Source organism: Convolutriloba macropyga, chromosome 10, assembly GCF_964194025.1.
Source record: "Convolutriloba macropyga chromosome 10, txConMacr16.3, whole genome shotgun sequence".
Lineage (NCBI taxonomy): Eukaryota > Metazoa > Xenacoelomorpha > Acoela > Convolutidae > Convolutriloba > Convolutriloba macropyga.
This window is the reverse complement of record NC_134477.1, coordinates 17,538,641-17,554,128: the sequence shown is the minus strand read 5'-3', so window position 1 is coordinate 17,554,128 and position 15,488 is coordinate 17,538,641. Positions and strand designations below refer to the sequence as shown.

General features: G+C 36.4%; 1 protein-coding gene across 1 annotated transcript in view; it reads right to left on the bottom strand.

Annotated features, from left to right (window-relative positions):
- Nucleotides 1–4,017: 4,017 nt before the first annotated feature.
- LOC142347941 (proton-associated sugar transporter A-like) overlaps nucleotides 4,018–15,488 on the bottom strand; it is a 129,891-nt gene continuing 118,420 nt past the window's right edge. The window contains exons 2-4 of the mRNA XM_075399106.1: nucleotides 5,574–5,888; nucleotides 4,767–5,107; nucleotides 4,018–4,053 (exon numbers count right to left, since the gene is read on the bottom strand). Coding sequence (XP_075255221.1) covers nucleotides 4,018–4,053; nucleotides 4,767–5,107; nucleotides 5,574–5,769 — 573 coding nt within the window. The 5' untranslated portion in view covers nucleotides 5,770–5,888. The remainder of the gene's footprint in view (nucleotides 4,054–4,766; nucleotides 5,108–5,573; nucleotides 5,889–15,488) is intronic.

Below are 15,488 nucleotides of genomic sequence, written 5' to 3'. Positions count from 1 at the left end.
CACGGATAGGCCTTCGCTAATTACACTAGTTGATGAAAAATTGCGTTATATGTGTCCGCTTACAAAAAAGTGTTTTAAATTTGCCAATCGCAGCTTCAGAATAAGTTCTATTGCTCATTCTAATTAAATTGCCGGTTAAAATTCATTTTTTGGTTGTCGGCTAAACGCCCTGTCGGGCAATACGGCGGCCACCATTAAAGATATTCCGAAAATAATAGCTGCACGTGGCGGATCATTTTTGATTGTTACAGCTGCAGGAAAAAATGTTTTAATCGCTACGACACGGACGTTCGCTACAGCTTCGGTTGTGCAACGAATAGCTTGCTTTTCCGAAAAAATAATTCAATTTTTTGAAAAAAAACTTAAGATAAAACATTCCTCATTTCCTGAGCCCTCTTCTTATAAAAAACACTTGTTGACCCTCCGCAACACCTAGTCCGGTGCCATCCAAGCTCTGCGTCTTCATAAAGCATTTCAAAGTATTTTTCAAATCTATCAATAAAATGAAAACATTACACAAACAAAAACATCATGACAGACATCACATAGAACTGCGAAGTTCATTATGTCTCATGTGGAAGTATACTCGTTTTGAACAATGGAGGGATTCTGCTACAACAAAATTTTCCTTACATTCGCATAATGAAGGAATCTTGAATCTTTAGTGGGTCCGAACCATTACTAAACTCGCTTTTTGTTGGGTCAAACTGATACCGCTTCAATGGCAGAGCGGTCATCCAGATTGAAGCTCCTCTTCCCACTATCTAAGTCAGCTGAGCGAATCTAGTTCTTGTTCACTCCGCTCATAATTGTTGTCTTTTTCTAATCGCTATCAAAATATCTCCTATTTTCTACAGTAAACGATTTGCTGTTAATTTAGTTCCAGGCAGAGACAGGGATAAAGGATGTGAATGTTGAACTGATCGTTCATACTCTTTAAAGTCTTCTATTATAAGGATGTTTAGGCCAACCTCCCCTATCGGTAACAAAAAGATAGTCTGGTTTTTATTCCTGGCTGGATTCCTTACTAGATTCAGTAAGAGCTCACCGTTTATTGGCTTCTCACTTTCTTTTTAACAACTCCTCAAAATTAGGGGCTACTTTTGGGCTAAGAATGTCTACTTTTGTTGAACCGATCAAAAGAACCATTTATAAACATCTGAGGTGAAAAACTGGCATGAAAGGCCACTTTTTTCAACAGACTTATGCTCTGTTACAGGTCTCTGACTCATAAAAATTTGTGGAATGTGACCTAATATCTTAATGTCTGGTTTAAAAAATTTTATAACAATTGCTTAGAACTTTCCAATTTCCTATATTTCGTACACCGCGGCCTTTATCAACAGTAATATGCCAACATGAAATATAAAGAAAAAGGATTGTCAAATAAAACGTTGCTGAGCGAATTATTAGCTTAGCAGTCGATGACAACTTGAATGATGTCAAAAGCCTTCGCCATACCAGAAGAACTATGACTTCCAAAGCTTTTCATGACAGATTTTGTAACAATTGGGGCATTGAGTTTTTGAAATATGGACAAAAGTCATAGAAAAAATTTTGAATGCTCATCGCCAACTATTTTAATCAAATTCGCTTACGGTGGTTCTGGATGCTTATCTTGTAGCACATGATGCACCCTTCTTTTCTCAATTTTATTAGTTTGCGAATGAACACCACCTATCGTTTACTCAATAAAACTTCAAAGGTCATCAAAAAATCCTGTCGACATTTATTTGTGAAATTCCTTGTAATCATCACCATTGCCATATTTCTACTCAGTCGTTGCCGCATTTTTTTTTGCTTCGAGAAACAGGTGTTCTTTGTCCCTCTTATTCAATTGATCTCAGCCTCTTCAATGGTTTTACTTTTGGGGGTGGGGGTTACTCTCTATTTTTGTTCCCGCATGAGTGAGATGAGGCTTTACCACTGCGCAGTACATTGCCGTTTCCACGTTAGAGTAATTTATACTAGAAAACAGCATTTCATTAAAAGTGTTGAAGAAATCAAAGCCTACTTTTCTCGGCATCGTTTAAATTCGCCTTCATTGCTTTTTCATAAACAACTCACAAGTAGATGTTTTTCATAAAATCACTTTGGTTTTCCTCAACAATAATGCAATAGCTGCTGGTTCACAGGCCTCAGAAAAATCTCTGATGTTTGGATCTCAACAGCTGAATGGCAAAAATATCTTGCTCTGAGATGTTTGGAGGATCTTTTGTTTTATTGAAGCCTACGCAGCAAGAAGTGTCATATTTTTTTCCACCTAGCGCGGGGTCCGCAACACTTTAAGTGTTGATAAGTCGCACATGGGTAATACCAAACACCTCCATCTCGAATTTGCTTTGAAAATTTTGAACAGTGTGACTGCTCGGACATTAGTGCTTAGGATACAAGTAGAAAAAGGTAGGTAGTAACCTGAAGAGATGCAATTGTTTAACGAGAGGAAAAATTCCATCATGAGAATTATATAACATGCAAACAAATGTTTGGCATAGAAAAAAATTCTTATACTATGTGTAGCGTTGTGGTTAGATGGTAGAAAAAATTATGGGGACAAATTTTTAATGGTTGGACGAAAAAATACTACTAACTAAATTATATAGAGCATTGTTTTGATTAATAATTTGATTATTTACGAGACAATTATTTATGGAGCCGATAGTTTCTGGGACAAAAATAAATCAAGGCGGAAATTTTCAAATTAGTCCTCTTTTTATTTTCTCAAGTTTTTTGAAAATTCACGGGCATTTGGAGCATAATTATTAAAAACAGTAATTAGTTACATTTTGTAGATTTTTACCCCGATACCGAGCAAACATAACAAAATATTCAGAAAAGGTCAGGCAGGACTTTTTCAATGCAGCTTTATAGCTGTATTAATAGCAAGAAACAAAGCAGGAAAAAAAGAGAGATTTTTTAGTGAATGTATTAGGATACCCCCCAAAAAGAAGCTGAAGTGTTACAGAGAAGCTTAATTAGCCAATAAGTAGTAATGGGGTGAGAAAGTCTCCCCGGGGAGGGTGTAGAACCCATGTATAAAGATAGGGTATAGGAGTAATTTTTCTGAGCGGGTCTACAGTAGTGTATTAAGATAGGGTATAAATCTAGGGGCGCCTACATGTGTTCGAGGGTGTGAGTAATAAGGTAGGAGCAGATGAGGGTGATTTTCCGGAGCCATTTGTCACGTGACTTTAGAGGTCATTTAGGGATTAATTATACATGCAGCGCGCAGGGGAATTGTACAGGCGGGTAATTGTACAGTCAGCGCGCAGGGAATTGTACAGGCTGCGCGCATTAACGGATAATTCCCCTCGCAGTAAATTTCAACATTTTTTGGTTTAACCACCGCAATGTATTAAGATTAGGTATAGCCGCCGCAATGTATCAACATTAGGTGTAGCAGCCGCAATGTATTAAGATTAGGTATAGCCGCCGCAATGTATTAAGATTAGGTATAGCCGCCGCAGTGTATTAAGATTAGGTATAGCCGCCGCAATGTATTAAGATTAGGTAAAGCCGCCGCAATGTATTAAGATTAGGTTTAGCCGCCGCAATGTATTAAGATTAGGTATAGCCGCCGCAATGTATTAAGATTAGGTATAGCCGCCGCAATGTATTAAGATTGGGTATATCCACTAAAAATTGAGAAAATTGAAAACTTTTAAAAGAATGAATTATGAAGGTACAAAAAGATAGACACAGTATTAATCAAGTACATTATAAGTGATTTTAAACACAACAGAGAGCGCTCACAATATGAAAATTAATCAAAATATTTTACAAGTTCAGGGGTACAGTATGAATTCCATCAGATAACACTTTTCGTTTAGGATAAAAATATGAAAGTCCTTTCTTTGTTTGTTCATAGGTAGCGACGCAGTGGTTGATTGTCCAAAATCCTCTATTTGTAGATGTTAAATTGATGATTTCTTCCATCACTCGCCGATATTTTTCCAATGGTCCATGTCCGGTCTCTTCCAATGTTCGTTCGTTTAGTCCTTTGCTGCTGAATTTCTACTAATCCGATTTGGCATCGTAGCAACAATCGTTTTTCTACAGAGACAAATCATTTCAGTACATCTAAATTCTTCCCTGAACAGACCTGGTTCACGCTTATCGTGCTTTTTATGTTTCTCACAACAAGCTCTAGGGAAGAAATTTTGTACAGCATCAGTTTTGAAAGAATCATCACAATCATGTTCCCTAAGAGCTTCCCACTCTGCTTTTTTAGATGGACGAATACATTCGTACAAATTATCGTGCGCTAGAGCTAAGTATAAGGAGTCAGTGTTCATTTCTAACTCTTCGAATATGAAGACATCGCAAAATTTATCAAAAAAATTGTAATAAAGCTCCAGCATACGTAATTTTGCGTACTGAAGTATAAAAAAGCCGACTATTATTAGTTCACGTGGCTCAATTTTTGATTTTACAAGTTCAGTTTTGTATAGTTCCTTCGACACACTGTTAAGTCTCTTAAACAATTTCCCGTTGATAGCTTTGTGTGTCTTTTCATCGTTCAGGTATTTTGTCTCTGTATGTCTGCTTCTGTCCATGATTTGGTAACCATAGGAACTATTCCCTAACAATTTCATTGCTTCTGCCACAACGCCTGTTTCAGGATTTTAATCTCCAGCTCTTCTAGCATCAACAACTGATTGAACAAAATTGATGAAGCATTTTTTGGGTGTGTACTGAACGAAGCGGTAAATTTTGGTGCATTTCAGCCCAAGACTAAGGTAGAAGTTGAGTAAAGGTGTTATGACTGTTCCATTCTCCAAGTTGAAGCTTGAAATCAACATGCGTTGCAGTTGCTTGAGTAAATCGTTATCAATTGCAAAATCACCAAATGGACTTAAGGCAACTTGCGAAGAAAAGTCGAACAAGATGACAAGGCACGTAGCAATGATTGCAAGTGTGGTTGTAGGTACTGCTGCGTTGATGTCGAATAAATCCGAGACATCGCCAGGATCCCCCGGGGGTGTCTTCGGCAAAAACGTCTTCATGTATGGCATGACTATAAACGATAGCCCAGCTACTATAGAAAAGGCCAGGATGAAGGGCCTCCGTCTGCCGTAACGCGACTTCAGATTGTCACTCGCTTCACCTAAATAGCAAATACCCAAATTATTAGAAGTAGTTCTAAATTCAAACAATAGGTCCATTTCCCAAGGGCTGTTCATCTGTTTCGTTTGAAGCAAATCTGAAGGATAGTTTTCTGTTTGAGATTCAGCTGTTAAATTAGAACATAATTTTCCCAGAAGCAAATTTTTAGCAATGCAAGAAATGTGTTTCACATAATAGCCCAACAAGTTTCAAGATAAAATATTTTTGCTGCAAATGCGAGTGTTCATCAACGAAATAAAACTGGAGCATGTAAAAACATAGAATAAGTCTCAAAAAGCCACATAATTCTGATGATTGAACACATATAATTATTATTTAAGAAAACTTAACTTATCCATTGGAACACATAATTAAAAGGAAATTCTGACCGAAAATAATAAAATCGACGATCCAATTTAAATATTTTCATGACAAGAAATCATTCCATCGGTCAACACAAAACATACCAATATAAGGGACAAATATGAAGCCCAACAGAGGCCCAATCCCAAGGGTCAATGCCATGGTAGTCTCCGAGTGACCACTTTTCCTCAGCAGTGGAGGAATGTAGGTAAATCCAGCACATGCTATTAACTCTAAGCCACACCCAAGAGTGTTCACCAGAAGGGCTGCCTTCAAATTGAATTTACTACTCAAAGTCATAAGACTGCTGCAAAACTCCGAGATCCGTACTGTTCTCTAAGGAAGTAATTTCATAAATTGCTTCCAAATCGTATGAAATGTAAGGTATCGCCATTTCCCATCTTTGTTACTATTTAACTGAAACGCAAAAGTTATACAATCAGCAAAGTTTTTATATTTTAACCTCCGTCTATCTACAGTATAATTCAGCGCAAACAGTATAATATAAAACGCAAACAGGAGGGCTCGCATAGTACAGTGCGTTGCATAGAGATGTAACATTAACCTTGAATATATGACAGAACGATCAAGCCAGATGCTTCAACAAATTGAAAAGTAACTGTGGATTTCAAAACCAAAGCGGGTTAAATTTCTAATAAATCTAGTTTTTTTTAAATGTACAAGTTGGTCAATTAAAGATGGTTCTAGGAAAATTGGCCAACAGGGCGTTTAGCCGACAAGGAAAAAATGAGAAATTTAGCCGACAGTTTTATCATAATTGGTCATAAATTTTACTTCAATTGGTCATAAAAGTCTCATTGGTCTATAAATCAGTAGTTCGGTTGTGATAGATTCATATCAAGTCCCACGGGCCGCGGAGGCATGGCCATGGCCCACGAGGCATGGCCAGATGCGGTAAAATACGGTCCGACCACGGATAGGCCTTCGCTAATTACACTAGTTGATGAAAAATTGCGTTATATGTGTCCGCTTACAAAAAAGTGTTTTAAATTTGCCAATCGCAGCTTCAGAATAAGTTCTATTGCTCATTCTAATTAAATTGCCGGTTAAAATTCATTTTTTGGTTGTCGGCTAAACGCCCTGTCGGGCAATACGGCGGCCACCATTAAAGATATTCCGAAAATAATAGCTGCACGTGGCGGATCATTTTTGATTGTTACAGCTGCAGGAAAAAATGTTTTAATCGCTACGACACGGACGTTCGCTACAGCTTCGGTTGTGCAACGAATAGCTTGCTTTTCCTTGCTTTTCAGAAAAAATAATTCAATTTTTTGAAAAAAAACTTAAGATAAAACATTCCTCATTTCCTGAGCCCTCTTCTTATAAAAAACACTTGTTGACCCTCCGCAACACCTAGTCCGGTGCCATCCAAGCTCTGCGTCTTCATAAAGCATTTCAAAGTGTTTTTCAAATCTATCAATAAAATGAAAACATTACACAAACAAAAACATCATGACAGACATCACATAGAACTGCGAAGTCCATTATGTCTCATGTGGAAGTATACTCGTTTTGGACAATGGAGGGATTCTGCTACAACAAAATTTTCCTTACATTCGCATAATGAAGGAATCTTGAATCTTTAGTTGATCCGAACCATTACTAAACTCGCTTTTTGTTGGGTCAAACTGATACCGCTTCAATGGCAGAGCGGTCATCCAGATTGAAGCTCCTCTTCCCACTATCTAAGTCAGCTGAGCGAATCTAGTTCTTGTTCACTCCGCTCATAATTGTTGTCTTTTTCTAATCGCTATCAAAATATCTCCTATTTTCTACAGTAAACGATTTGCTGTTAATTTAGTTCCAGGCAGAGATAGGGATAAAGGATGTGAATGTTGAACTGATCGTTCATACTCTTTAAAGTCTTCTATTATAAGGATGTTTAGGCCAACCTCCCCTATCGGTAACAAAAAGATAGTCTGGTTTTTTATTCCTGGCTGGATTCCTTACTAGATTCAGTAAGAGCTCACCGTTTATTGGCTTCTCACTTTCTTTTCAACAACTCCTCAAAATTAGGGGCTACTTTTGGGCTAAGAATGTCTACTTTTGTTGAACCGATCAAAAGAACCATTTATAAACATCTGAGGTGAAAAACCGGCATGAAAGGCCACTTTTTTCAACAGACTTATGCTCTGTTACAGGTCTCTGACTCATAAAAATTTGTGGAATGTGACCTAATATCTTAATGTCTGGTTTAAAAAATTTTATAACAATTGCTTAGAACTTTCCAATTTCCTATATTTCGTACACCGCGGCCTTTATCAACAGTAATATGCCAACATGAAATATAAAGAAAAAGGATTGTCAAATAAAACGTTGCTGAGCGAATTATTAGCTTAGCAGTCGATGACAACTTGAATGATGTCAAAAGCCTTCGCCATACCAGAAGAACTATGACTTCCAAAGCTTTTCATGACAGATTTTGTAACAATTGGGGCATTGAGTTTTTGAAATATGGACAAAAGTCATAGAAAAAATTTTGAATGCTCATCGCCAACTATTTTAATCAAATTCGCTTACGGTGGTTCTGGATGCTTATCTTGTAGCACATGATGCACCCTTCTCTTCTCAATTTTATTAGTTTGCGAATGAACACCACCTATCGTTTACTCAATAAAACTTCAAAGGTCATCAAAAAATCCTGTCGACATTTATTTGTGAAATTCCTTGTAATCATCACCATTGCCATATTTCTACTCATTCGTTGCCGCATTTTTTTTTTGCTTCGAGAAACAGGTGTTCTTTGTCCCTCTTATTCAATTGATCTCAGCCTCTTCAATGGTTTTACTTTTGGGGGTGGGGGTTACTCTCTATTTTTGTTCCCGCATGAGTGAGATGAGGCTTTACCACTGCGCAGTACATTGCCGTTTCCACGTTAGAGTAATTTATACTAGAAAACAGCATTTCATTAAAAGTGTTGAAGAAATCAAAGCCTACTTTTCTCGGCATCGTTTAAATTCGCCTTCATTGCTTTTTCATAAACAACTCACAAGTAGATGTTTTTCATAAAATCACTTTGGTTTTCCTCAACAATAATGCAATAGCTGCTGGTTCACAGGCCTCAGAAAAATCTCTGATGTTTGGATCTCAACAGCTGAATGGCAAAAATATCTTGCTCTGAGATGTTTGGAGGATCTTTTGTTTTATTGAAGCCTACGCAGCAAGAAGTGTCATATTTTTTTCCACCTAGCGCGGGGTCCGCAACACTTTAAGTGTTGATAAGTCGCACATGGGTAATACCAAACACCTCCATCTCGAATTTGCTTTGAAAATTTTGAACAGTGTGACTGCTCGGACATTAGTGCTTAGGATACAAGTAGAAAAAGGTAGGTAGTAACCTGAAGAGATGCAATTGTTTAACGAGAGGAAAAATTCCATCATGAGAATTATATAACATGCAAACAAATGTTTGGCATAGAAAAAAAATTCTTATACTATGTGTAGCGTTGTGGTTAGATGGTAGAAAAAATTATGGGGACAAATTTTTAATGGTTGGACGAAAAAATACTACTAACTAAATTATATAGAGCATTGTTTTGATTAATAATTTGATTATTTACGAGACGATAGTTTCTGGGACAAAAATAAATCAAGGCGGAAATTTTCAAATTAGTCCTCTTTTTATTTTCTCAAGTTTTTTGAAAATTCACGGGCATTTGGAGCATAATTATTAAAAACAGTAATTAGTTACATTTTGTAGATTTTTACCCCGATACCGAGCAAACATAACAAAATATTCAGAAAAGGTCAGGCAGGACTTTTTCAATGCAGCTTTATAGCTGTATTAAAAGCAAGAAACAAAGCAGGAAAAAAAGAGAGATTTTTTAGTGAATGTATTAGGATACCCCCAAAAAGAAGCTGAAGTGTTACAGAGAAGCTTAATTAGCCAATAAGTAGTAATGGGGTGAGCAAGTCTCCCCGGGGAGGGTGTAGAACCCATGTATAAAGATAGGGTATAGGAGTAATTTTTCTGAGCGTGTCTACAGTAGTGTATTAAGATAGGGTATAAATCTAGGGGCGCCTACATGTGTTCGAGGGTGTGAGTAATAAGGTAGGAGCAGATGAGGGTGATTTTCCGGAGCCATTTGTCACGTGACTTTAGAGGTCATTTAGGGATTAATTATACATGCAGCGCGCAGGGGAATTGTACAGGCGGGTAATTGTACAGTCAGCGCGCAGGGAATTGTACAGGCTGCGCGCATTAACGGATAATTCCCCTCGCAGTAAATTTCAACATTTTTTGGTTTAACCACCGCAATGTATTAAGATTAGGTATAGCCGCCGCAATGTATCAACATTAGGTGTAGCAGCCGCAATGTATTAAGATTAGGTATAGCCGCCGCAATGTATTAAGATTAGGTATAGCCGCCGCAGTGTATTAAGATTAGGTATAGCCGCCGCAATGTATTAAGATTAGGTAAAGCCGCCGCAATGTATTAAGATTAGGTTTAGCCGCCGCAATGTATTAAGATTAGGTATAGCCGCCGCAATGTATTAAGATTAGGTATAGCCGCCGCAATGTATTAAGATTAGGTATATCCACTAAAAATTGAGAAAATTGAAAACTTTTAAAAGAATGAATTATGAAGGTACAAAAAGATAGACACAGTATTAATCAAGTATATTATAAGTGATTTTAAACACAACAGAGAGCGCTCACAATATGAAAATTAATCAAAATATTTTACAAGTTCAGGTGTAGAGTATGAATTCCATCAGATAACACTTTTCGTTTAGGATAAAAATATGAAAGTCCTTTCTTTGTTTGTTCATAGGTAGCGACGCAGTGGTTGATTGTCCAAAATCCTCTATTTGTAGATGTTAAATTGATGATTTCTTCCATCACTCGCCGATATTTTTCCAATGGTCCATGTCCGGTCTCTTCCAATGTTCGTTCGTTTAGTCCTTTGCTGCTGAATTTCTACTAATCCGATTTGGCATCGTAGCAACAATCGTTTTTCTACAGAGACAAATCATTTCAGTACATCTAAATTCTTCCCTGAACAGACCTGGTTCACGCTTATCGTGCTTTTTATGTTTCTCACAACAAGCTCTAGGGAAGAAATTTTGTACAGCATCAGTTTTGAAAGAATCATCACAATCATGTTCCCTCAGAGCTTCCCACTCTGCTTTTTTAGATGGACGAATGCAATCGTACAAATTATCGTGCGCTAGAGCTAAGTATAAGGAGTCAGTGTTCATTTCTAACTCTTCGAATATGAAGACATCGCAAAATTTATCAAAAAAATTGTAATAAAGCTCCAGCATACGTAATTTTGCGTACTGAAGTATAAAAAAGCCGACTATTATTGGTTCACGTGGCTCAATTTTTGATTTTACAAGTTCAGTCTCGTATAGTTCCTTCGACACACTGTTAAGTCTCTTAAACAATTTCCCGTTGATAGCTTTGTGTGTCTTTTCATCGTTCAGGTATTTTGTCTCTGTATGTCTGCTTCTGTCCATGATTTGGTAACCATAGGAACTATTCCCTAACAATTTCATTGCTTCTGCCACAACGCCTGTTTCAGGATTTTAATCTCCAGCTCTTCTAGCATCAACAACTGATTGAACAAAATTGATGAAGCATTTTTTGGGTGTGTACTGACCGAAGCGGTAAATTTTGGTGCATTTCAGCCCAAGACTAAGGTAGAAGTTGAGTAAAGGTGTTATGACTGTTCCATTCTCCAACTTGAAGCTTGAAATCAACATGCGTTGCAGTTGCTTGAGTAAATCGTTATCAATTGCATAATCCCTCATATAATCACCAACATCTGCTCGACTAACGTTAAAATTTTTAAAAATTGGTGGAAAGTTCGAGAACTTGTATTTCAACCATCTGGCACTTCGAGATCACACTGAACGTAACCGAACATTTTATCTTCTCTTATCTTACTTATCTTAGCAAGTACAGATTCTTCAGTCAGAGGTAGTTTGAATGGGAAGTTGTTTCTCACGTGAATTTTTACAGATTCATCACCTTTGAGAGATTCCCACCAGTTACATTCCCATATCTCAACAACTTTGTATCCTTTGTTTCGCTAATAGTCTCGTCTTAGTTCATCGTATTCCCGTTTCTTGAGTTCTCTCTGAGTCTCTTCCTCTGACATCTTTATTCTTGCTTCCTGACATGCACAAAAGTGAAAGTAACAACCCATTGCTTCAAAAATAGTTTTACTGTGAGCACAAAATCCGTCTACATTAAAACAATCAATCTTTTTCTGAATTCCAGTTGTGTAGTAGCATTCAATAGTGCAGTTAGGACGCTGAGATTGTAGGTACGACATAACCAAGTTCTCAAATTTCCTCGATTTATTTTGCCTAGCTTTAAACTTCTGGGAGTCTGAATCAAACTCCCATCTATTTTAAAGCCCATTATTTGATTTTAGTTGATTTATGTAGACATATATTTGCTAAATTAGGTAGTGTGCAACCCAATTTTAACATATCAATCCCTTTGTTATGATAGAATTCCATCATTTTCTGCATCTATTCTAGTGTCGGGACAACATCTTTGTTATTATACCACCTGACAAAGTCCTGAAAAGTTGTCATTTGTTCGTGCTCCCACACACTTTCAAAGTAATTGTAAATGTCAAATCCCGAGGGGGGCACTACTTTCAACCTAAGTTTTTTCAGAGCCTCCTGTTGGGAAAGTCCACTATTCAACAATTTCGCGAAATCCGTAAATTCTTTCTGCAAGGGATTGTGATCTGCAACTTACTAAAGAAACATTCGTAAGGGGGAAGGAAAGTTACATCCAATTTGTTTGGTGAGTCGAACCATTCATAAGGGAAAAATCCTTTGGTCTCATTTGTCTTGTAAGCTTTGAGGAACGAATCTAGTGATGTTGCTCCACCAAGAAAGTTTAGAATATCGAGAAACTGAACATCACCAAATTTAAAGGATACAAACTGATTAGCTTTTTTAATAACCGTTGGTTGAATATCTCGCTCGTGAATGAGGTAGGGCAGTAAATAAGACTTGAAAAGATTCAGATCATATTTCCCGCTGTTGAATCCAAATACAGGTAAAGTGTTGACATAACATTCAAAAAGTTGTTGTAGTTCGAGAAGTTGATTTTTCTGAATTTGGAGGAATTGAGTTGACATATCAATTTCTTCTTCTTCGATATATTGAAATTCAAACATTGGAGTACTCTCATCTTTCCCTCCATTTAGCTTCTCGAAATTAGAACTTACTTTGGTTTTAATTGCATTGTCAATTGGCGAAATTTTTTGCAACATTTCTGCTTTACTTTTGCTAGATAGTTCTTCTAATGATTCAAAAAAAGATACAATCAGCGTCTTGGGGTCTTTGTTGCAAAGGAAAATAGGTTCTTGTATTAAATTTGAGGAAGTTGACACAGAGATTGGTTCATTTTTTCCTATCCAAGTAGTTGTATTGGTATCTTTTATTTCATTAGATGGAACCCAGATTGATTCGAAGTCAAACACAGCCAAGTTTTTGAACAGTTTTTGTTTTTCCTCATATTCAATTCCAAAACCGTCAAGTTTATGGAACAAAGTTTCTCTCAAAGTGTAAACAATCTTCGGATAAATGTGCTGTATCCTATCTTTACAAGATTTCACTTGACGGTGGAAGTTACCAGCACGCTTAATAAAGGTATCACAATTAGGACAGCTGGACCGTTTGAAGAACGTGTTGATATCATCAACATAGCAAATGTGGTTGTTGTAGCTTAATGTTAGTAGATTAATGTTGTTCTCGAACATCTCAATACTTCTTCTGGCAAGTTCACCTACAAAATCCCCGTCCTCAATGTCAATGTCATAATGAAAATCTTGTGTTTTATAGCGTTTTCAACAAACACAAGGTGATCCATTGACACTCCTCTAAAGTTAATTGCGTCATGACCAGACTCGTGGAGAAAGTCACTGAACAACTTAGCTTCGTTTATTTCCAGCTCAGCTGATCCATACGAGTGAACAGCCACAGCTCTAAACAAGCAAATGTAGTCCTTGTAGGTTTCTTCGTATCCATTCGTAACAAGACAAATTACATCTCTTCACGAGCATAAAAGTATCGGTATTCGTCTGTGTCCACATTTCGTAAAATAAATTCCAGAGATAAATTTATTTTTGCAGCGCAGTTAAGCTTTTCAAACACTTCCTTCAGTTTTTCATTAATTTCGCTGGGATCACGTTTCGACAATTTAAAATTGAATACTCTATGTCTCCCATTCTCCATCTCAGTATTGTCAAACAAGTGTTGACAAGCACTAAAATCCTGCTGTAACTGTTCGTTGTTCTTATCCAATTCTTCCGATTCTAGTACTTCTTTCAAGCTTTCGCTGGATTTGGTTCCAACTTTGGTCGATGTTCCGTGTTTCCGTCTCTTATGTTGTTGAAGAGAATAAAAATTTGGAAATTCCTCCAAGCATATAGTGCACACTGTACTAAGCTTCTTTTCTTGAGGAGCGTGATGCTTAGCAAGGTAGTAGTTCAAGTCCTCTCTCCTCTTTGTATAGAAATGTGGACACTTGGGACATTTTAAAGTCCCACTATCACACGATTTTTTGTGTCGAGCCATTTGCTACTTGACAACCATTCTCTCGCACTTTGTGCATTTGACAGGTAGATTTCTATCAAGAGAAGTCATTGTATTGTTGTGATCCGAAATAAATTGAAAAAAATTCAGTTAAAGTGCCGAGCAACTGTATCTGATAACAAAGTGAGAATGAATACAATTTTTGTTTTGTTAGTTAGAATAACTTTTGTGACTCATTACATCCATATAAGGAAATGACGTAATTTCTATTTTTAGTAACATTACGCAATGAGAAAGTTCAAGAAATTCCTACGAAGCAGTCACAGTGTTGCATTCTACATTGTATTTGAATCCAGAAAACATCCAAAATATGTAACCTTATTCCTTGGAGGAAAATTGGAAGTCTTAAGTTATATTTATTTGTCATATTGCTGATTTGTGTTATTCTTTTTACAAAACAATACTATTCATCCCAATACATACTTTTTAACAAAATCTATCTGTCAGATGTTTGCTCACTTAGAGAATACAAATATTATTGTAAACGAATTAATTTTGTAATTTTATCGATAGAACACTAAATGTGTTTTTACAATTATATTAAAACAGTAGAGAAGAAATCTCCTACTTTAATTGAAGATAACCTATATACAATTGACGTTAACGTGATTATATTACAAACTAGAAACCAATCAAATTTTAGTATTAGGAAACTTGTTGTAAAAATTAATGATATTGTTTTGTTTATCTCGTTCTCTCTTTTAACATTTTTTTAATTTAATAGATTAATACGTGAAATTTTACTCATTTGCGAAACATGTTGATCAAAAACCACTTAAAAATTTTGGAGAAGATTTACAAGAGAAAAGAAGGTATACCTGATGCACACAAAGTTGACGAAATTGATGTAGGTTCATACTTTTTTAACAATTTTTTGGACATTTTCACAAAATCCAACAGATTAATCCGATTTAGTAAAGGACTTGAGTATGCAACGTTCTCTTTTAAAAAGTTTGGATATGAGGAGTTTATTGCGAAACAGTCTTTCGATTTATCCTCAGAATTGCATGTAAGCAAATACGAATTGTTCTTCATTTTGAACTCCGTCCCCGATATATTGGAATATTGGAACAGTACAGAAATATTTCACAAAGAAACTTTGTTCCTCTCCCAGAACCAATAACAATACCTTCTTCACTACAAAGTGCTTTGTACTTCCATTATTACAACAACTACAATGCAGTGAGAGTACGGATCAGGTTTGGAATTCGTTTACTTAACGCATATATACAAAAATTTGATTCCAAAAATGGAACAATTTCCGAGATTGATCTGAAATTTGACGAATTGGAAAAAATTTATCAAAGCTTGACTTTTTTGGTAAATTATGTCACTTCATTTTAACTAAAATAGACCATTTTAGGTAAAAGCATAGTCGGAAACTTGTACGTATCCTTCACCTCCTACCCTGTTGGGAAATTTTACCCAAA